The sequence below is a fragment of the Topomyia yanbarensis genome, chromosome 2 (genome assembly GCF_030247195.1).
Source record: "Topomyia yanbarensis strain Yona2022 chromosome 2, ASM3024719v1, whole genome shotgun sequence".
Classification (NCBI taxonomy): Eukaryota; Metazoa; Arthropoda; class Insecta; order Diptera; family Culicidae; genus Topomyia; species Topomyia yanbarensis.
In genome coordinates, this window is record NC_080671.1 from 375870046 (window position 1) to 375894771 (window position 24726).

The 24726-nt window shown below is 38.6% G+C and overlaps 1 protein-coding gene across 1 annotated transcript in view; it reads right to left on the reverse strand.

Annotated features, from left to right (window-relative positions):
- The window catches only part of LOC131684617 (histone-lysine N-methyltransferase trithorax), a 177829-nt gene extending 154827 nt beyond the window's left edge, over positions 1 to 23002 (reverse strand). The window contains exon 1 of the mRNA XM_058967638.1: positions 22366 to 23002. Coding sequence (XP_058823621.1) covers positions 22366 to 22677 — 312 coding nt within the window. The 5' untranslated portion in view covers positions 22678 to 23002. The remainder of the gene's footprint in view (positions 1 to 22365) is intronic.
- Positions 23003 to 24726: the final 1724 nt, after the last annotated feature.

A 24726-nucleotide genomic window follows, 5' to 3' on the forward strand; every position in this document is an offset into this window, starting at 1 on the left:
TCATAATCGGCAGTCATGCAGATGCCCATCATATAATTTGAGGCAGCTCCGATATCAATTTGGAAAGCTTTGAATTGATGGAATGCTGAAGCAGCATAAATCTGTATAATCAATGCAGAAAATCGACCAACAATGCCGCGATGTGGCAGGACGATCCCGGGCTGCATCCGTACTTGCCAACCAATGGCGTAGCTTGCAAACTTGCGCTTAAGCAAAAACATTTTTGCTGGATGCGAATCCGAAAACGTAATTTTTTTTTCAAATTTCTGTGCTCTAGTCAGGGTACAGACAGGAAATTGGAAAGACAATTATTATATGGCTATTATGTAATATCGTCTCTGTTGTGCTATCTTATGACAAGCGCTATTTAGAACATTTCGAGAAAAACGATTTTTAAAGTTTGAGATTGAATATTTTGACACTTATAAATGGTATAAACAATCCAAAGAAGTCAATTGAGTATTCTATCTATTCTGTATTAATCCCTCAAATATTACGACGATTGGTTGATTATGGAGCGAGTTTTTACTACGAATGTAAAAAAAGTACTCACACGTGTTATAGGCGTGTATTGATGACAAAAGTTGTATGACATATCGTCGCTGTTGTGCTATCTTATGACAAGCGCCATTTAGCACATTTCGAGAAAAACTATTTTTAAAGTTTGAGATTGAATATCTTGAAACTTATAAATGGTATATACAATCCAAAGAAGACAATTGATGCTTCTATCTATTCTGCATTAATCTCTCAAATATTACGAAGATCGGTTGACTATGTTGCGAGTTTTTACTATGAATGTAAACAAAAGTCGCACTCACACGTGTCATAGGCGTGCATTGATGACAACATTTGTATGACGTGTCATAATCGTGCATGGAAAATTTTCCATAGAAAAAAATCATCAATTTTTAACTTTTATTCATATCTTTGCGTTCATATGGTCTATCAGCAATCGGTGAAATGCATTTTGGAGGAAATGAGTCAGGGAATCTGGATAAAATTGTTATTTTTGATTACAGTGTTGCCAAATATGCTTTATTTCCAGTTTAAAACTAAAACAGTGTTTTTCTCACAACTCGTGTAATTTTCTTTTGAAAATGTTTATGCCATTGTATTCCTCAGACATTTTCACACATAAAAATATCTAAAACTTCAATATAATTTGAGCAAATCCCTAGATACAGTGATTTGAAGTAAAAAACTCACAATTTCTCATCATGTTTCTCGCTATATATAAGTAACAAAGTAAAATTTCAAAATTCTGAAAACGCCACTTTGTAGAGATTTTTCAAACAAATAATGTGGCGTTTGTCATAAGATAGCACAACAGTGACGATATGCTGAGTATTCTTCGTGTGATCTTTGTGAATCCGATGATGGAGCTTTATGTTACTTTATAAATTGACAAAGATCGGCATTGAGCCTGGGCTACTTATATGGTTAGAATCATATCTTTCCGAACGCCAGCAAATAATTAAATTTAAAGGAAAGCAATCTAATCCAATTAAAGTCACCTCAGGAGTTCCACAAGGCTCTCATTTAGGCCCTCTATTGTTTATTTTATACGTGAACGATATCTCCTTCATTCTCAAAAAACTGAAAATACTAATTTATGCGGACGATATGAAACTTTATTTGGAGATAAAAAATGCCGAGGATATTAATACATTTCAAAACGAATTACAAATTTTCCACATGTGGTGTCAAAAAAGCCTCTTACAACTGAACGTGAAAAAGTGTAATTGAATAACCTTTTGTCGAAAACGACAAACATCGAATGTTGAGATTACCTTAGGAAATCAGTCTGTAGTAAAATGTGAAAGAATTAGGGATTTAGGTGTTATATTAGATTCAAAGTTAAATTTTATTGATCATTATAACACAATTATACACAAAGCTAACAACATGCTCAGTTTTATAAAACGCTTTAGCTATCATTTTGAAGATCCTTATACAATAAAAACATTATATATTGCATATGTTGGGTCGATATTGGAATATTGCAGTATTATTTGGTGCCCTTTTTCAAGCAGACATGAAGCATGAGCAGCAGGCATTGTAATTCTCTCTCACTCACGCGAGAAGAAGCTTATCCGAGGTCCAACTTTTCCGAGATAAGATGAGTCGCAAAATTCTCCTTCTCCACAAATAGCGTGAGAATGATTTTCCGGATAAAATTTATTTGACTTTTTCCTTCTCACCGGAGAAGGTGATAAAATTTTAATTTTGTGAAAATAAATTAAAACTTCAAAAAAATACACTTAATTACAAAGAAAAGCGGCGAAGAAATATGATAGACTTGTTTTTTCGTGTTTTGGAATAACGACAGGAAAGCAGCGAGCGAATGAAGAATACCGTGACAAACTCATTATCTCATTCTCCGGCTGTTTTATTTATCCGGAGAAGTTGTGTGAGTGCCAATAACTTTTCGTGTGAAAATGTGAGTTTTTATTGTCGCAGTAGCAAGCTATCCGGGCGCATTTACTCATATGAGCGATAAATGCAATGCCTGATGAGCAGACATGAGGAATCGGTACAAAAACAGTTTTTATTATTTGCCCTTCGTAAATTAGGATGGACAGCATTCCCTCTGCCATCTTATGAAGCACGCTGCTTGCTTATCAATATTCAAACATTAAAGGAGCGTCTCGAATTTGCAATGCTCTCATTCATTAATAATATCGTTTCACATCGTATCGATTCAGCTGAAATTTTATCCAAATTGAACTTTTATGCACCTTCACGACAGCTACGAAATCGAAGTATATTTTCAATAACTCCTTTTCGCACAAACTATGCAAAATATAGCCCCATAAATCGAATGATGTCTATTTATAATCACTATTGCGACTCAATTGATTTTACAATGTCTAAACTGAAACTAAAACAATATTTTATACACAAAAGAAATTCTAACGCGTAAGAGGATGATTCTGTAAAAGCCGAAATTGCTTCATTTATACTAAATTCACGAAATATACACATTAGTAATTAAGGAAATCTGTAGTCTACATCGATTGACGAAATAAATAAATAAATAAATGTTGTCTGATAAACAACGGCCTTGCAGTAATGCAACTGCTTATTCGGATTTTTTGGTTCCCCATAAATAGATCATCTACAGGGAGCTAAAACTTAAGGATATTTTATTGTTCCTAAACCAATATGGTAAAGAGATATAGGCTTTATCAATAGGTTTCATTATTTCTTAGAGAAGAATCTAGGGTGCTTACTGTTTTGTTATGTGATTGTACTGTGTGCCAAGAACTCTCTATTTCATGCATTGATCCTTTTCATTTTTCGTTTGGTCAGTTAGTTTTGGTTTTGTTTATGGGGGTTTTAACCTTAGGGTCACTCTCCTCTTTATTCGGGTTAGCAAAATATCATTAGATGAATCTCTAACCCAATTTGCGGGGTTGGGAATCGAACCCAGCTGAACTGCGTACAAGGCAATCGATTTACCAATTACGTTATCCCCGCCCTCCCCCCATGGTCAATTACTGAATCATATGAAACCTTGCGCAATATTCACAAATCAATGGGTTTTTTTTTTCAAGTAATGTTGAAAGAACGTCATTTTAGGGTCATTTCTGGATACTCTTGGAGCAATTCTAATACTAGTAATTTGCTGAAATGTGATAATATTTGCAATATGAGTACTAAACCGCATGAATTTCAAAGACCCGGTAAGACGTTTTTGGTAACATTTACCATCCTGTACAGTTCCGAAAATCATTAAGTAGTTTAGTATGTTCAAAATTAGTGTTTCCAATTGTGGAGTAGCTACAACTTGGTGCAGTAGTCAAGTGGCGTGGTGCTGAAGAGATGAAGACGAAACACAAATCACTGAGCTTATACTCAATTAATGATCTATCTAATTCCAGACAAAAAGGGCATTAGAATCTCTCGATTCCCTATCAGTCTACTCTACCCGGTCCAGTCGAAAAATCCGCGTCTACTTCGTAAAAATCATGATAAGCCGTATTTCGTTTCTACTTTTCGATTCCGATTTTTGAACCCGTCACATGACCGTTTTTATTTTATACTTGCTTGGAACTAATACTTCCATTATTAATTTGATCCTAAATGTAGGATATGACCAATTCTAGTCGAAATGCTTGCCCAAGTCTACGATGAAACTGTGACATGTCATGAAATTGCAAACATAAAAAATTTCTCATCGTCAGTTTAAAATATTGACTATTTAACCCAAAATTCATTTGCGTTTGCGAACACGAAAAATTATTACAAGTTCTTCATTTTTATAATTTGTTCCAGCTCTGCATACCTAAATTGACGATCTGCAGATCTTTCGATTGTTCAATTATTCTTCGGAATTGCTTACCTCGAAAGTACGTAGTTACAATTGTTCATGCATTTTGCTTTAATAGAACATCTACGCGTAATAAGAGTTTTACTTCATTTTGCAATCTTGAGGGAAACCAGTATGCGCATGAAGCATACTTTCGAGTTAATACAAACTGCAAACTTTAAAGATCCCGGATCAATTTAGCGAGCTTCAGGATCTCTTCTAGCTTCAAGTAAATCCCACGAGTTCCAGGGAAGTCCAACACTCAGCAGGAAATCTTAACAATCTTAAGGAACGTCTTATGAACTTAAGTAGCGAAACGCGATACGTTAAAACAACTTTAACGTAGGTTTTGTGCTCTAATGCACAAATGAATTTTACCAAATTCGTCAAGGAAAATTTCACTTGCATTGGCTTACCGAGCTAAATTAAAGTTTTGATTCCATTATAAGCTTGAATCAATCTTCAGTCCGTTTTTATGAATGCATTTTGAATCAATTTTCAGGCCATTTTTACCAACTTCAATGAACTTCAGAGAAGTCCTATGAACTTAACTGATCCCTCCATCGTCAGTATCTATTGTCGTTGTATCATTTCTAGCTGTTATGGCGGCTGGCTAAATCTGACCAAGACGTAACTGGGAAACCATAGGGCTTTATTGAGGCACTTTTTCTATATACTTCCAAATTGATTGTATACTATTCCCCCGAAAATCATTCCCCAGAAAGCCATTCCCCAGAATTCCACTCCCCAGAATATCATCCCCCAGAATGTACTATTCCCCAGAAAGTCATTTCCCAGAATGTACCATTCCCCAGAATTCCATACCCCAGAATGCACCATCTCCCAGAAAGTCATTCCCCAGAAAAGTTTAACTTTTTTATATAGATTTGATCTTCTCAAACGTACTACTCGTTCTCATTTCCATCGAACGACATTCTTCGATTCGGTCACATTTGAAATGATTTGCATTGTGTTGAAACCGGAAGTTAGGATGACATTATTTATTCCGCATTTAAATAAAGCTAACTTTCCCGAAAAATCATTCCACAGAAGCTAAAATACCGAAGTGTTTTCCCCAGAAAGAACTATTCTCCAGAAAACTGTATCCAGAATGAACCAATGCTCATAAGTTCATTCCACAGATATAACCATTTCCCAGACATTCTTTTTGAAGTGGGAAATTTTGTTGATGAAAATCAAAACATTTTTTCATTATGTTGGCCATATTGCTCCCCTCGAAAAGTGTACTGGTACCAGCATTAGACAATAGTAATATTTTTACTTTTCTTTTAATAATATAAACATACATATAGGACAAATCGCAAAATTCAGTACAGGTGTGTTTTTCAGTGCCATTTAACAACAACCATAGAAAGCGGTAGCCCCTAGGGGCAGATCACTCTAAGAATGTATAAGAAATTTGCATCAAATTGAAAAAATGCATTTAATTTCCATTTTTGCATCAGCTTTGCACTGCCTCGCAGAAAAGTTTGTTTAACAAACGTCCTACGCTGATCTACTTTGTCCGACGTTTTGTTAAATGTAGGGCTAGTTTTTCTGTATGGTTTTGACATCTTACACGCAACACAAACAACATGGCACGCAACGCAAAAACATTGCACGCAACGCAAAATACATTATGAATTTCTTTTTTGATGAAAATAAATGCATTTAATTTCGCTGATTTTTAAAAATGCATCACAAGTGATCTGCCCCTAGGGTAGCCCTCTTTCTAGGATCCAAATGAATGTAACAGTGTTATGTAAGTAAGGTTGTGTGGCGAAACGAAAACTTTGTACATTACCTAAGTCAAGGAACTGATGCATGATGCACGATGTTAAGCTGGTACGGATAAGCCGTCGAAAGCGGCGGCTCCTCGCAAAAATATCGTTGCGCCAATTCGGCCAAAACACTAGCTACACCTTTTATACACGGTTCCAACCACTCATTTACAATTTGTCAACCCTCAGGCCCAGGAGCAATTGGTATATCCCCCGTATACTTGCGCATATGTCATTGGCGCAATAATCGCAAATGCGATAACAGTCCCAACTAATAATATATTCAATTCAAAATGATCGCTAGCATTGACGAATAATTGTTGTCGAGTGTTATGTCTGTAACTCTGTACTATAAGTACCATTTGGCGTAAGGTATGAAAATACTTTCGAATGTATTTAGTGCAACCTGTTTGAGTAAACCGAGCAATCGGGTGGATCGTACATTTGCGTACGAAACATTCCCAATACAAAAGAAAGATAAATGCTCTAAAAATCCACGAAACCATTTGTCAAAATATGCATTCATTTCGATTTTAATATGGATTCATCCAAAGCTCCAAAGAAGGAATCAACATCTATGTTTGAATAAACCGGGCAGACGAAAAGATCACAAGTTTGCGTGCAAGAGTTGCTTGGAGTACAAATTCAAAGAACTGCTCATGTTTGAAAGAAGGAACCAAGTCCTATGTTCGAGTAAACCGGCTATACGAGAGGATAACAGGTTTACTTGCGAAAGGCCGCCGCTTTCGACGGTACATCCTCAGCAGCTTAACACCGCATAAATTTCTTTAATTAGGTATGCGTAAACCTTTGGCTTAACCACAAATAATAAATAAAAACCATAACTTTTCTGGGGAATGGGGCATTCTGGGGAATGACTTTCTGGGGAATGGGGCATTCTGGATAATGGTTTTCTAGGGATTGGTACATTCTGGGAAATGTCTTTCTGGGGAATGGTACATTCTGGGGAAAGGAATTCTGGGGAATGGCTTTCTGGGAAATGGCTTTCGGGGGAATGGTATACAACCTTCCAAATTCTATACGACTCAAGAACGCTATGTTTCCAGCCACAGGAATAGATGTGAAGAAGTTTTGTAGAATTTAAGACACTGCAATTGCTGAAATCGGCTTTCGTATAGGTTTCATCGTCGATCAACACGCATCCATTGAGTTTCGCCAGCTCCTGGTGGTACAGCTTACAGGCCTAGATTCTAGCTACTGTTTGTTGTTTGAGGTTTCGGTTCGGTTGTTTACTTGCTCAGAAGCATTTGTAATCTTCTCGGAAACGGATTCGCCGCACCTTAAACGTATAGCATTCAGTTTTTTCGTTAAATCATAATCCAAAATGTTGGGATCAACTAGATTTTTCGAGTGATTTGCAATTTTCACTCCGAAACTTGAAAAGTTTCCTTGAAATTTTTAATCGCTCGAGCTACACTACTGTTGGAATAATCCAGCATTTTTTGCAGACCCACGTAGGCGCTTATTGGTTTTGGAAGAAACTACGAATGATTGTTTTCCTGCATGATATCTCGGAACCACGTTAATTTAAAATTGTGAAGAACTGTTTACGAGCAACAAAACGCTTTCAAAAGCTTCAACATGTCACTTCGAAGCACCGGTATCCCTAAAATTAAGTGATCCATTTCTGAATGATCTAGCCTTTATATCTAATCCACAATTTATTTACTAATGAGCGTGTAGTAGCACCCGGAGCAAACAATGTCCAACCTAATAATATCCCTTTCGTAATACACAACGAAATGAACCCATCGGAATCGATCATTTTTCATTTAGCGCAAATAAAAGCGGAACCTTTTGTACGACCGCACAATTTATCGAGTGTAACCGATCGGAGAGACGTGTGCGAGGTGAGATGAAGTGACCGCACAATCTCCTCTGACTTTTACGTGTTGTCGGTAGTTGTTATTATTGTTATTTCATGTTCGTTTTTCCTTACAACGCACTGCCAGTACAACTTTTACCGTCTTCTGCATGATCGGTTTGCAGGGGGAAAACATCGCAGCATCCATCATTTGGTTTGACGATGAAAGAAAAAAAAATGAAACGCACGCATACCGTAACAAACGCAAATATTGGCACACAACTGAGCGTTTCATTTTTTTTCCTTCTTCTTCCGCTCAACAACCAATTCGTGTTGCGGTCTTGTTTTATTAATTTCGCTCGTTACTATTAATACCTTCGGCTATTTCGCACTTATCGGCGATTACGTGAACGAAGGGAGGGCACCTGTGCGTGCGGAGTGCGGCAGGTAGGAGGCAGGTACGTTAGGTGGTAGGCTGTGCTGGCTGGGTGCTGCATACCTGCACATTTTCGCTGCTGAAACTGCATCGAGGCTGTACGAAATATCGATTTGATTTTTGCACAATTTGTTTTTGTGTTCGGCGGTATGAAAACCGATATGACCACAGCAGTCAGATCATTTTCCTTTTCATTGTTTTGGCCTTCTTCATAACTGTTTTGGCTGATTGAAATGAAAAAAAAATAAAAATTGTTCGCGCTAATCTGGCGGTAAAGGAGGTTTCATGAGCTAATCATCGTATGTTTGAGCTCCGTCTGGAAAGGATATTCAACGTCACAGAATCATATCTATAGACATAGTCGTGTACGTAGCAATGTTAGTATGTTTGCTAGTATATTCTATTTTTCCATGTACTAATGCCACAATTGAACAATAACAATAACATAATTCCCCAGGTAACTATAGGAGCTTTAATTCTTTCTCGACTTTTGACTTCGTAGTGCCTTGAAACTTGTAAAAATAATAATGATAATACTTATTTTGTAAAAAGCTCCCTTAGTTGCCTGCGCAACAATGAGAAGAATTGCGATTGGTACAAGAGATTTTGAGTTATGATGCACACAGCATTTTTTTTTCGAAGTGTCACCCAATTTTCTACATTTTGCTATGCTTCATTTTATGAAATTGACTAGTCTACTCAGCAACACTCTCGGAACAACCAAAAAATAATTATTTTTGGAGCGATTACCGTTCACGTGAAATACATTACATCTCCCCCTCCCTTAAGTGACATGTATCTACATATACTCAATGCATAAAATAGCTTAACGTTTACACGATTGGAAGGGAGATCTGTTCAATCTAATTCTCTGTTCCAAAAGTATTATGCATTCATTGGCTAATTAGATCACGCCTAAGGCACTACACCCCTGCGTATCACGAGAAAATGGATATATCCCTTGAAATTTTTCTTGGACGCAATGAAGAGATGAATCGAACTCCTTTCAAATGTAATTTATAACACTAATGGTGATGTTCACAATAGAAATTTTTCGAATAGTTTTGTCATAGAGAGCATTTCCCTGTCGACGGCTTTTTTTGGATTCAAGGCCGAAAATCTAGCTCCCGCAATTTTTGTCCTAGAGCCAAAAACTAAAGTTTTTATTTCTTTCGAACGTAGGATTTTCGCGCATTTGCGCACTTTTTAGTAAATACAAAAAGTGGTGAAACTATCACTTAAATCGGAGCTTCATCGTTTCAGTAAGTAAAAAGACAAAATTATAAATTGCATCGTTTAGGTCTTTTTATCGCCTTCAATATTTTAGATAGTATTTTTACGATTCTTAAGCACATTTTTTTCCTGTTGCGGGAAACTTTGCCACTTCGACCATTACTACTCACGCCATTGCTTTTGTGGCTGCCCCTGTTTGCTCTACATGTCACAAATTGCCCGAATTCATTGCAATTGAAAGTGAGTTGTTTGTCCATCTCAACCGGGTACTACATTATTAATGCAGCTGAGGATCCGTTTGGAACAGGTATGCTATACCTCGCAAGGCATTATATGATGCCTTTCACGGTATCGGTTCTATCGAAGAAATAATGCTGCACAATGGCAGACAGTATTTTCCAAGCTCTCGGGCTCGTAGTTAAAGAATCGATAATTATCTTGATTTTTGCCATTTTTTCAGGTGATACTTGGCAGGACAATGTCCTATAAACAAGCCTGTGACTAAACTTAAGTCTTTTCGTTTTAGATCCATTAGTTTTTTGGCTGGATGTATGGATTTCTTAGCTTGTCGAGTACCAACTATGTTACGTCAGTCGTTTAGTAGTTGATATCTTACCCAAGTTGATAGTCGATAGTAGGTAGATATTACTAGAAATGGTTCTGACTCAACGAACATGTTTGATGGACCACGCCAGACTAATTCGACTCCGTGGTGACCCAGAATTCAGGGCTGCCAATTATTGTAAAGATGTGAAAGAACTCCCATACAAATTTGAACTCACATTTTGATGACTTTATAGCGTACACTGCTGCTTGGCTGTCTGAAGAGATTGTGATTTTTACATGCCTGTAATTTCGTTTTCTGCAGACCGCCGAGCAGGTGTATGTTGCATATACCTCAGCCTGGAAAGCGGTAGGCCACTTGCCTATGGATATCGCTTTTTTAATTCCTGCTTCATAGATTCCCGAGCCATCAGCTCGCCCATTTAAACCATCCGTATATTGTATCTTAAGGTAGTACGGAACCATCTTCCCACATATGACGACTCACGATGTAGATCTTACATCAGATGTCGAAGTTCGGTGTAGCCTACACTTTATTTTGAGCTGTGGCCAAGTTAAGGTTTAGTTTGAGTTTCTTTATTATGCTCAGGTGACCATTTAAATCCCCATCAACTAGTTTATAATGGTTTTAACCCCAAAGGGTTATTCGCCTTTTTTGGAAATAATATGCAATCCAAGGAACTAATAAAATACAATTCACAACAATACATAAATAGAAAAACAATCAGTTGTTGCTGCAATCTATTCTGGGCGCACTGCTTTCCCTTTCTCGTATTTAATGGTCAGGTTCACTCTGCCGCTTGCTGATCATTCGGTCTGCCTTCGTTCTCGCTCGTGTTTGCGTCCATGTTGTCATCGCTGCCAGCACTGATTCTCGCTGTTGGATGTTTTTGTGTGGCTTTGGCGAAGTTTTTTCTTTATTTCTTTCCTGGGTATGTTGACTATTGGCTTGGGGATATTGTTTGTCCAGCGTTTATTTTTTGGCCGGGGCTTGTGGTGTATCGGCATATGTTGAAGGCTGTTTGGAAATGTTTGTAGAGTAATTCAGTTTTATTTAGTTGTTTTGGCGAATGGCTTACCATTGTGTGTCGTCCGGTTACAGAACTGGCACGTCAGCGTCTGTCTAAGGTATGCGGGTCGAGTTCTTTGAATGTAGTTAACACCTTGGAATTATCGGCTCCCGAAAGTCAAGTAAGGTGGTATAGGTGGGTTCAGTCGCATTCGAACACCATTGAGAATGACAGGGAAAGTTTCTCTAACTGTCCATGTTTGTAACCGATCCCACTTCTCCATTCTTCGACAAGAATCTTCTAATGTAATCCGTGCTAGGCGAATTTCCATCAGATCGAGGTCCATATACACGGGTATCTAGGTTTTGACGTTTTCATATTCGACGTCGTTGCATGTTGTTTGAAGCTTTCTGCTTTGGCTAAGAAGTTGAACGTTATTAGTACTACTTGTCCCGTATGATATAATTGTATGTGTGAAACTTCTGTAAGCACAAGGTGCATTTTCACATTCATCAACTGTTCCACCTCGCGCACTGTAGGTCTAAAACGGGTCTGCGAAAAGTCAAGCATGATTGTGTTCTCTCGTAATAGGCGAAATTTATTTTGTGCTTCACTCATTTCACTCGCAGTTGGAGGTAACGTTTTGCAATTTAGCACTCTCAGAGAGTCAAGTCTCGCTTCCCTCATTGTGCATTGAAGGTAGCTGAAACATGGTTTCCATAGCTGTAGTGGGTCTCGAAACACATTTCAGTCAGATCATCCAGAGCAGCGGTGATAGCACACCTCCTTAGGGCAGCCTATATTGGCTGTTATAGTTACTTTAGTGTCTCCCAACGTGGCTGTGATCACCCGATACTTAGGCATTGCGAGAATTCAGTCCTCAATTGAAATCCCGATTCAGTCCTCAATTGAAATCCCGAAAAGCGAAAAATATAATTTCCTTGTAATCAAGGGATTTTCTCAATAAGTGTCGCAGGATTGTTTCCGAGGCTTTGTCCTTCTGGTATTTGTTTAACGGAACATTTGATAAGTGCTCCGTGATCGGACTTACATGCAAAGGCACTTGGAATGTGTCACACAGTAGGGTAAAAGGGTATAATTCACCCCACCGGGGTTAAATGCCCCTCTTCGATTCCCAGGATTCCTGAATTATCTAAAAAGTAAAAATGACTGATAACAGTATCGTTTCATGAAATCAACGTACTAAGTTAGTTTGGTATTTTTAATATGTTGCAAAACAACAATATACACAAAAGTTTCAAAAGAGCTACTTTTATGTAAGCTTCCACTTTTTCCAATAGCATTACAACCAATTAGAAACAGTCGGATTCGATAGAACTATTTCAAGTAGCTTACTAGAATATTATAGCAACTATCTTAGTTTTTAGCTTGGCTTAAAACTATATGTGTGTGTGTGTGTGTAGAATTATTCATGTATTCACAACAGCTCATCACCGACCAAAACGCCCCACCCATTTTTGTGGGGCATACTCACCGATTGCTGTGGGGCATACCGTCCTCTTGTTGTAGGGCATATTACACGTTCACCGGGGGCATTTTGCCCTGGGTGAAAGAAAAAACTAGAATTTAGGCACCTTTGAAAAATGTTTAATGGTACTTGTATCAGGATGTTTTTAATAAAAAAATGAAACGGGTGCTAATTTCTGACTAATATAACAATAAATTAGACTCATTAGTGAGAAGATCATAGCGTCGAATGGTGAAATATAGCTATTTTTCCTTAAGGGGGCTTATTAGACCTGTTTACCCTATCTTTCTTGCAACACTTCACACTCTTGATCTAGTTATGACCGTTTGACATCACGCACACTGTCAAATTGTGATACTCTCGCGCAGCTAATGCTGCACAGAGAGTGTTCTCATGGTATGCTCATTTTCCGCGTGAAACATTTCATGTTTCATTCCTTGTCCAACTATTACCGAGTCCGAATGTTAATAAAGGTCTAAGCGTAATAAGCTAAACAGAGAATTTCCTGGTTTCCAATAAATCATTAAAATGCAAACGAATTGAAATTGTTTGGCATTCCGTAAATCGATTAAAGATATTTCGTGTGCTTCGTTGACGTTTTCGGGATTTGGTGAGCAGTGCCGTGTAATCCGTTCGATTCAGTGAACCGACTAGTCGTTCAAAGTTAACCTTCGCGGCCTTTGCTCCATCCAGAACCTTGTACAACACTCCGTTAAGTGTTGAGTTTTATCTACCCATTGTTGGAGTAGATATCACCCAACTATTCTCAAGCTGCTATGTGGGTGCCCAAGAATAAGACCGGACCTCAACATGTTTAATAGATCTGGAAGGAGTATGTCCACCGATTTTTGAAGAAATATTGAAGCATTACCAGGGTTTGGAGATTTGAAGGGTTTGAAGGAGTTAATAGACCATTTAATTGGAGATGGAAGGAAGATTTGATAGGCCACTTTTTGTCATGCCTCACAAGTTTTGTTAGGACGGAGTCAATCACAATCAAAACCTGTTGAATTCTCGTCCTTCGCAACCGAACCAGTAAAATAAGTGTTCATTATGAGGGAGCTATTGCTTTTTTTTCTTTTGCCCTAGGCCATGTGTTATCCTATGACAAGGTTTTTAGAAGGCGAAACGGCCTTTGATAGTTTTAGCCTTTCTCAACTGTAATTAGTAAGAGCGGTCCTGTGACTTGGTCTGTTGCCAGTAATCTTCGCTTTAGTGGCGCCTAGCTTTTTTCCTAAGTGTTGTTAAATTTTCGTACCACCAAGGAACATCGCGACGTATAGATTACGTTACAAAAGGGTAACTATCGTTAAAGGTGGTTATGATCCTCGTTTGCATGTCATTTGCCGCATTATCCCAATCTGCTAGATTGGATTGGACTCCCCGTTCTTTTCGATTGTCCCAGAAGTAAGCCGTATACACACTGGTTTGCTTTACTGATTTTCCTGTTTTTGCACTTTGGTTTTATTGGCTTATATGGCTAACATTATGTGTCTATGACCCGACGTGCCAATTCTTTATCTTTTTCGTTATTTGAGCGCTGAATAATGGAAGTACTTCGCTACTAACAGCGCGCATAAATGTAGGTTCAACTCCCTTATTGCATACAATGACATCATACGACGAAAGATATTCTAGTAGGTACCTACCTCTGGTATTCTTATCCGTGCTACCCCATATTATGTAATGCACATTGGCGTCACATCCAATGAATGACGGCTTGTTAATGCTTCTACAGAACTTTACGAGGGCACCGATTTCAGAAGGTGGTACTGTATCCTTATCGTCAGGGAAGCAGACAGGTGCGTTCACAATATCCTGTTTACCCCAGTCGTCGGAGAATCCACTGTTATTGCAACGTCCTGTTGAACGAATCCTGTAATTGGAGAGAATTTTATTGCCCCATTTAACAGTTTGGAGTTGAGTGGTCTTTGGAATATCCTCATTTTTTACAAAAATCAAAACTTTTTGAGTGAGTTAGTAACATGTCACAATTAACCCTCTTGAGACAGATGTCCTCCATTTAATTCTACTGTAGAACCATTTGCTTTCCGCCAACAAACAACAGATACAAGCATTTCGACTACGACGCATAATCTTCTTTAGTGTTCATATCAGCCTTCAGACTGATATGAACACAGAAGAAGACTTTACGTCGCAGTCAAAACACTAGTATCTGTGATGGTGAAATACAAGTTTCCCAGTATAATTATAGTAGAATGAAACGGAAAGCATCAGTCTTAAGAGGAAATTAGAAAATATTATCTTGTGAGCTGAGGAATTTAACCCAAAGATTGTGTGTTTATTTGCCCACGGGATATCCAGACGCTCCTTAGTAAAACGCCGGGCAAGGACGCTTGCGGCACCTTTGATGAACCTTTGGATGCAGCGTATGCTGCTCATGGCTTTGGTGTTTTTGGCATTCAATTTTGGGGGTCAAACCTTCGTTCCCTTTATTTTGCCGAAGGCTAGTCGCAGGCTGTGTACTGCACGACGATCCAGTTGTCCTCTTCGGACCAATATTTTTCTCGGTTATTGTCGTCTGCGCACTTTCATCTGCAGGGAGTTTTCGATCTTCTCTTTGCGTTTCAGTTCGTGCGCCTCATCAGGTAGGGGGCTTTTGTGTATAACTCGTGAGACGTGCTGCCAGCGATGCACCCATTACCATTGTTGCAGGCTTGCTATGATCAGAAGTCCGTCGTGAAGTATTCCGCACTGGCCCATCTGTGGGAACCTTTTTAGTCCATGTGTTTGTCTAGTCCTTCCACGTTCGCCGATAAATTTTAGTCTTTTCGGTTACATGGTTCACCTGGTTATCAGATTAACTGAAGCCTTATCCACGTTCGCCGGGGTATCCTTCAACTGGAAAATTTTAGCCTTTCCGGTTACATGGTTCAACTAGTTATCAGCCTCGACCGTTTCGAGGACCGTAGTTTTCTTCACAGTTCCATAGCGTTTTGGAAAGAAATAGTTGTTCCTGTTCTGCAGCAGCCAGAGGATGTTTCCATAGGATATATCAAGAAATACCCGACATAAAACGCCTTGGAATTTGCAACGCTTCAACGGCTTGCTATAAAGCGCCTTCCTAAGGCTTAATCGCAGCTGTTACATCCTGCAGCCACTTAATTGTGTTCTTGTGTGCACAGGCGATTTCGAGATACCCTTGTTTACCCCATTTAGCTGTTCATGGCTTGGGGTATTCGCAGGGTACCCAACCGGAATGATGGCCATTGAGCTCGACTTTTTGTTGCAAGTTGGGTGTTGTTCCGTTGTTTGTGGCAGTCTAGAATCATGTTCCTTGGTCTTTTTCGGTTGTGACCGTTTCTCAGCAGCCACCCTTAGCGTTTCCTTGCCCTAACGTAACTAGTTTCCAAACAACAACATCCGCCTCGAGTCACTTTTCGGTAGATTCCCAAGTTTTCTTTCCGCGAAATTCTTCTGCTCTTGTCATCTACATCGCCGTAATCTCCAAACTCGAATAGCTAGGGAAAGAAAGTCAACCTTGCCAGAGCTCCGCTTGGTAGGGTAAGGGCAGAGATAATGTGGGGCGCGCCCTGGAGCCTCACAGGCTCTTTGCGTGGCTTGATATTTGCCATCACTTCGTATGCCAGTTAGATTAATCCTGGACATTCTATTGGCAAAATGGTGACTAAACATAGGATCAGCCAGTTTACGCCAGGGAAAATCGTAAAGGATGATTGCGGGCAAAATCGAGGGAACGGAAAAACTCACATAACTAACCGCATCTGCGAGCTACGAGTCGAGTGCTGCAAGAACATTTTGAACTTTCTCATGCAAAAAAATCTTGTGAGCCTGTTTACAGACTAGAGCATGTTTACCGTTGATCCCGAGTCCACGTTTACGCGATCTCGCTTCCCATGATAAAAGTCGTAACCGACAAGTACAAAAATGTGTTCTTGACAAAGCATCCCGCTAGTATTGTGGTGTTTGGGTTGCTGGCTTCGGATGGTAACAACATGGAACGAGGTTCATTCCAAAATGTGCCAAAGTGTGCACGAAGGTCTTGTTCGACATTTCAAGTAAGTTTGTCATTTCGCAATACGAATCGAGGCCGAACATTGTATTTTAACAAGTTGGGGCTTGGTGCCACATCTTGAACAGCAATTTTTTTATAAACATGTATTGTTCTGATTATTACAAACCAGTTACATGTCACATAAAACTTATTATCTATGTTCTTTTCGTTTGCTGGAACTCTTGTCATATACAATAACATTGAAGAGAATGTTTTGCGAATTTGCAGGCGAGTTGCAGTAGATTGATTTTGGAAAACCGGGTATATCAACTCTTCCTGATGAGGTTGTAAAATCTAGATCCAGGAAAACATTTCGCTGAAATATCCATATATGTAATTCTATTTTCACTGCGTTGGAATATGTGATGCACCATGGCATCTGTCTGATCGGGACACGCAAATGTTTGGAAGGTTTACGTTGTGCTCCACTAAAAGGGTATATCCGTTACGATTTTCATAATGCAGTCTGTTAGCAAGGACTTGACTTTGATAGACGGCTAGTGTAGGTTTAATCCTCCTAGATGTTTCGGCAGTATCAATATTTCGAAAGTAATTTACTTCCACCAAACCATACCACAGAAGCGAGCCAATGCGGGGTACAAATTTCCCGACGTATTTGTTCGGTAGAAAGATCATTGGTATATCCAGTTTCCCTAACGAAGCTGTAAAGCTGTTCGCACACGAGGCGACGGGACACACGCCACACAGTATGGATTTTTTTCTACCGATTCCAACGCTGTTTCTGTTGCAACGCTTCGTTGAAATGTACATATGGTACTATTTTCACTCCATTGGAATATTATGTGAGGTTCGATGGCGTCTCGTCTGGTCGGGATACTGGCTGCAGTTGGAGTCAGCTCTCCTGCTCACCCTATATAAAAGCTCGCTGGTTATAATTTTACGATGCTCCACCTAAAACCGTACTGATCGTTGACTAAACTCCTTGGAGCGAACGTTTTTCAAATTTTTTCCTTAAGTTGCGTTGTAGATTTTCTTTGACTATTTGAGGATTAATCAACTGTTTCAAAATGCAGTTCTATATTATACTAGAAGTAGGTGCTCTAGCTATTTCATCTGTTAGAAATGCTGTCCCTTTGACTACTGTACAGATGTGCTCAAATTTTCGTGGAATGCATGAAAGGTTTGGAGGGTTTACGTTGTGCTCCAGAAAGCTTCATAAAAAGGGTATATTCGAACTGATTTTTATAATGCGGTTTGTTAGCAGGGCCTTGGAATTGATAGACGGCGAGTGTAAATTTAATCGTCCTAGATGTTTAGGAAGTATTAATGCATTGAAGGCAATTCGGGTCAAATACTTTGAGTACTACAGAAAAGAGCCGATTCGCGAAATAAATTTTCCGCCGTATTTGTTTGGTAAAGGAGGGATCACTGATGCCGCGAACTATGTTTTTTGACGCAATGAGCGTGTTCAACAGAGTAAGTTTCTGTATGACATGTTTCTGGAGCAGTTCATCCACATGCTTGTTTGAACTCTCCTTGAACTCTCCAAGCTTAAGAAGTCTTAGGCAAAATGTATTCCGAGGATTTCATTGAACCACTCGCTACATGGCGTCATATTCAATGTGTTGATCTTTCGGGCGTTAGTTTACTGCGCGTTGAGCTCCAGAAACAGCTGTGGAATCATCAAAGATATTTTAAAAATCCAAGCAGCAGAGATTCGCTTTCGTCGAACAAAGACGTTCAGTACCGCATGAAGAAAATGTCTACGCAGTTGATTAAGCAAAGGTTGTTGGTAAATAGCAAGCTAGATCATTAAAAGAAGATCACTTTGGTGTATTGACCATTCAATTTTAAATCTTACTAGCTTCCAATTGATCAGAACTTTGAGATTGTTATTCTTGCAGGATATTAGGAAATTCATCAGCTCCGGATTGAGGTCCATTTGTCTTACCGTTCTTGCAAGGAAGCTGTACTTCAATCTATCGAAAGCATGGTCGAAATCGAGTGTTACTAACATTGCGTTTTCATGCCGTTGTTTAAACTCGCTGATGCGATCTAATATTACATTTTTTGATAACAGCATTTTTGGACATCACTAGTGGAAGCAGGGGACTCATTCTATTTTTTAATTTCCTAGCGAATATTTTTTAGTCGGTGGTCAATAGTGGGATCGGGCTATAGGATTTTATGCTGTCGCAACTTTTCTTTTTTTTAACTAGCACAAGAATGCCACCAAAAACTTCCTTGGGGCTTGAGATGACATAGCTTCATTTACGATGAAGATGAGCTCTTCCTATATCACATGCTATGATTTCTAATAGAAGATTTGTGCTTGCTGCTATCTTTTATTGCTTGTAAAATTTCATTTGATGATATTTGACTCAGTATACGATTATTGTCCTGATTGTCTTGGGATTCGTTTCGCTGGTTTGAAGTTGTCATTCACTGTGGTTTGCGTTGAATAATACCGGTTCGCGAAATAGTCCTGCGCGCTCCGATATGTCTGATTTGAATCTCTTATTGTAGCAGCTTCATTCAGCAGCGTTTTGATCAAAGTTTCAGCCCGTCGAATCTTTTAATTTGCTACGTTATTGCGATAGCATATACCGTTCTGGACAATGGATATGTGGCTACCATCTATACCTCATCTAAAATGCATTATTCAATATGGTGCGTCATGAAGGTTGTTTTAGACGTCATTGAAATTCAGCAAGCTTCAGAAAAGCATTGACCCGTGATTGAATATATTCGGAATTTATTATTCGAACCTTTTGTGCGTTCCAGAAACATATTGAGGCCGTAATTACTGCAAATAGAAACTGGATCAATGATTCATGTAGTTGAACAAGAAATTTTCTTCTTTTGAATAAATAAAAAAGCATACTGAATTGCATTAGAACTTTTTATATTATTTTTAATGCATTGTTTAATGATAACGCAAAGGCGTATCCGAAGTTTTGATTACCCATACATAGAGGAACCGATGCACAGGGACCTGAAACTTTGAGATATTTTGTTGTTTCTACTCAATGTGATAAAGAGCTAGTGTCTTTATTGAATGGGTTTAGTATTACATCGGAAATGAAGAATCCTAATATTTCGTGTTTCACTCGTCAGTAACTGACACCAACTTGCTGCCAGTTAGATGATGTATAAAAACTAAAACCGAATTGGCGCCTGTTAAGCGGCCCTTACACGTTCAATATTTTCGTCAATACTAGCAAGTATTGAACGTGTAATGGAAAAAAGTTATATTGACGATGTGGATTTCAAATGGGTTTGAAATATTGTAACAATAATGTCAATACTGTGTATCGACAAAAATATTGAACGTGTAAGGGCCGTTTTAGACACTAAATCCAACAGTTAACACGCTGTGAGCGCCTAAACCAACTGGCTGGTTCCGAGTGATGTCTCGATTACCACCAGTCACCGCTCTAACTGGCACAAATTTGGTGTTAGTTTCTATACATCGTCTAACTGGCAGCAAGTTGGTGTCAGTTACTGACGAGTGGAACACGAAACATTAAAATATAACTTTTCAAAGTTAGGTCCTGTGCCTTCATGCGCAAATTGGTTAATCCATCCTTTTTCTATTTGGAGAACATGAAGGATTAATGAAGAATCCTGTTTTACGCTTTCATTTGTCATCAGCAAAACGATAAAACCCAGATCTCTAGATAACGTGAGAAACGTGTCGATTGAGCCAAGTTGAACGGATTTTTGTTTGATTTGTTGATCAAATTCTACTAGTAGAATCTGTTTTACGTAATTTTCAACGGCAATAAAATAACTTACTAAATAAACTCATCGAACTAATCAATGTTTTCGAATTCGCTTCGGTTCGTTTAATGAAAAATGGCTGCAGCAAACTTTTCCGCACATTAGATGCACTACAAAATGATTTTCAACAGCATCGTTCAAATTACCTAAAGCTCAACATTATTAAACAAAATACATTGGTATGCAAATAGCTTGCGGTAAACGTAGAACATACACAGAGGCATCATGTGAGACCCTCAGTACCGCTTAGCCACTTACGGTAAGTTTGTTTACATTTTATGTCTGCAATCCAAAACAAATTCTTTATAGACGGCAAACGATCCGAGCATGTGCTAGCCCATTCAATTGCTGCCGTCGTTATTATTTGTTAGTAGGTTGTTGTTTTAATTGTTTCGCTATATTTACATCGAATGTTGCGGACTACTGAGGATGTTCTTACCAGTGGGCTTCAATGACATACACATACGAACATAGAAATTCCAAATGGACAAGAGAAGCTCGAAGGTTCTTATGGCTTTCTAAAAACCTAATTTAATTCTCATATAAAACGTATGTTGAACATTTTAATAAACATCGCATAATTCTTATGGTGACATACTACATGTGAACTGTAAAATTCAAAGTAACATTTGAACAAAGATAACAATCGAATTACATATACTAACAAAATTGACGACTCTTTGAGGAAACCTTATTCGAACTCCACATAGACGTATCTGCACATAAGACACCCCTTTGGGACGATTTGTCAATTCAATGGAACTACATTTTTTATTCAATGTAGATACAATTTATATATAATTTTTTTCTAATAGAAAACCATTGCGAACAACCAGGTTCTGTTCCCCTAGGAGAGCAAACTTTCCTAAAGAATTATAAGTTAATCCAGTTTCACTTTACTCAATAGCAATTGTACAAAAGTCTTCTGCGATATAAGCAAAACACGAGTTTGTTTACAAAGTTTGATACCCGCTTCGAAGAATAGCCCACCGAAGGGCAAACCATTGCGTTTTATTGTGCAACAGGATTTACGACTCGGCGGTGTAGGAACATCGGTGAAAAAAAAAATCCCATAACATTTTGTTCCGTTCTTCGGAGCCGTCTGGAAGAAGACAGCTAAATTTAAAAACCATTCGAAAAGGGCAGGTTTGTTTTGATGAATGGTCTTCTTTTGCGATTTCTGTTTTCTTTGTTATTTTGGTTAGTGTTATGCTCTAGGTTGTTTGTGGTTTCTTCGTTCGATGATTTCTCGCTTTCTGTTAACTCGGCAACCAACGCACGAGACCGCTTCTCATTCTCATTATTGACCCTTATGCACAGTGTTTAAATCGATTGAGTCATCGCGCGTCCCCGTCCTGCACATCAATCGACAAAGCAGGCGACCAAAGTAGCAGGGTAGCTTCCCGACGAAATTTTTGCGCACTATTTTTATTTATTTTCCCTAACATTTTTCATTCACACTCACACACCTTCCGTTTTTAAGGTTCTTGGTCTCGCTCACGCACACAAACAACCGTTACAGTCTACACAAGCGTAATCGATTGCGAGAGGGCGCTGTTTTCGCATGTTCCTTTTTCGGTACTGTTTCATTCATGCCGATACTCACACCATCATGGAGCGTTCGAATTTTTCTCTCGCACACGTCAAAAAAATTCCTCTTGGTGGTTCTTCTCAGGTTTTTCATCACGTTCGGTTCGCTTGCATGACCTGAGTTTGATGGTTGCGAAAAAAATCCTGAACATTTCTGGGCCAAATTTTTCTGCAACGTACATGAACTACGACACCCTAACTGGTAACTTGAAAGAATAAGCCCCATACGCTGAAATCTGCTGACATGTATCCCAGGAAAATAAATTTTGGACGAGTATACCGAATTCCATCAAATTATTTTGATACGATATTTTGAGTGAAAAGAGTAATCATGAAACTTACCTTACTAACATCATCATCGCCATCTTGATCAATTTCTTCATTGTCTAATAACGTTGATACCTTCGGTGACGGCTGCTGATTCTGCTTTTGCTGTTGTTGGTGGCGCTGCTGCTCTTGCGACTGTATTAGTGACTGCTGGTGCTGGTTCAACTTTTCCGTCGTCGACGAATTTTCCTGCTGCTGGTTCTGGTTGTTATCCTCATCGCTGCTACTGCTGCTGGCGAGCGTATTCAACCCAGCGCTGGACAGAACCGAAACTCGCTTCTTGTTTACCAAACGAGACGGCTTACCGGGAAACTTGGACTTTCCCATCGTGGAAAACGAACGGATAGCAAATTTTTACACATTACTCGCTTTTCAGCTCTTGTTCTTCCCCCTCAAAAACACACTATTGAAGCTTTTACTTTTCAGGCGTGCTCCTCTTCGCCTACGTATCCTTCACCTATTCCTACCAATTTCTTTTTCATTTGCTTAGTATTCACAATTAAAATTTTAAGGATCTTGAATGACACAAACACCAGGAGAAATTCATGCACACACTTGCAGTAAGGGGACGGGGGGACGCGCTACATGCACTGGATTGAATGCTTCATTTATTACACGCGAGCACTTACAAAACACAACCGAACCGATAGACAGCACTTTACGAACTGACACCCGAAGGCAAGGAAAAATGGTTGCTCGTTTTGCGTCACGCGTGTAATATCGCACAGCTCTGCACAGATATCGACGTTGCTGTCAAAACTGCTCGATTCCGCATTAAGGAGACAGGTGATGCATGAATGAGACACTGAACCAATTCGCTTTCCAGAGCTGAATAGGGGATATATATGTAGGTAGCCTATTCCCGTATATTATTGGGTAAAACCATTCCCGTAAAAATAGCATAGGAGAAAATCCTTTGAACTTTGGACTGTTTATAAACTATTCAATGATACTCACCATCTTGAGGAAAGTACTGGTATATTCCAATAATTAATTAATAAGTTTAATAAATAATCGTTGATTAAACTGTTATACAACCCAGGTAATCAATAAGCATGCAGAATGCGTCTTAACGGCTACCTGATAAACATTTAAGTCGTTTTAAATACTATTTAAAAGTCGCTTTTGGCAAAATATACGGCTGCATTACAACTGTGCCATAAAAATGCTACTTAACTGCTGTTGTGCATTCAGAATGCTGCTTACTGGCAAGAAATTTTTAAGCAGTTTTTCGAATGCTGATCAACAACAATTATGCATAAATAATGCTAATATACTGCAAGTAGCATCGCAAATGCAAATTATATGCTATTTTACTGCATACACTAATGCTTGTTGGTTACCTGGGAACCATTGGCATTTGGGTTATCATCATAAACTCGATCTTAAATACCTTCCGCATATGCATTTGAATCTCACAATGCTTATTCATAATATAATAATTCATATTTAGAATATAGGCACTGTCCATTAAAGTGTAAGAGTCTCATGTGGATTTTTTGTTAAAACTGTGATTAATTGTTTATTTGTAATCTGAAACAAGTTTTATTCACAATGAACAAGTAATGAAGTTTGCTAAGAAAATTTCTCGAAAAATACCAAAACATGAAAATGCTTGTGAAAATGTAAATCTTGAACAGCGTATTTATCGGCTTGTTATTTTTCAATGTGGGTCTCTTTTGCTTTAATGGGGCAGTGTACAGAAAAACCTTTTTTAATCGGACGAATCTGTAATATACGGGGAACATGCTAGGGGCAGATCATTTGTGATGCATTTTAAAAAATCAGCGAAATTAAATACATTTCTTTCCATCAAAATAGGACTCCATAATGTATCTTGCGTTGCGTTTCGTGCAAGACGTCAAAACCCTACAACAAATAGCCCTACATTCAGCGTAGGACGTTTGTTAAACAAACTTTTCTGCGAGGGAGTGCAAAGTATATGTAAAAATGGAAATTAAATGCATTTTGTCTAATTTGATGCAAATTTGTTATACAGCACTTCCTCGCACAAAAGTTTGTTCAATAAACGCCTTACACTGATCCACTTCGTTCTACGTTTTGTTAGATGTAGAGTTAGTTTCCTGCAGGACTTTGACGATATCCACGCAACTCTGAATTTTTATCTTGATGGAAAAATGCACTTAATTTCATTGATTCAAAAAAATGCATTTAGATTAGCTGTCGCTTGTTAATCAGCTTCTGTGGTAATTGCTAATCGCATTTTTTGTTTGCTGGGTTACAAAAAATTGTTAAGTATTGAGTGAACATTAATCTTGCGTTAACATCACGCTTGCGGGATGGTCCTGTCACTAAGCTAGTGTGGAATTTTGACAAGACGAAGTCGAAACGTAAATTCCATAACAACTTTTGCTA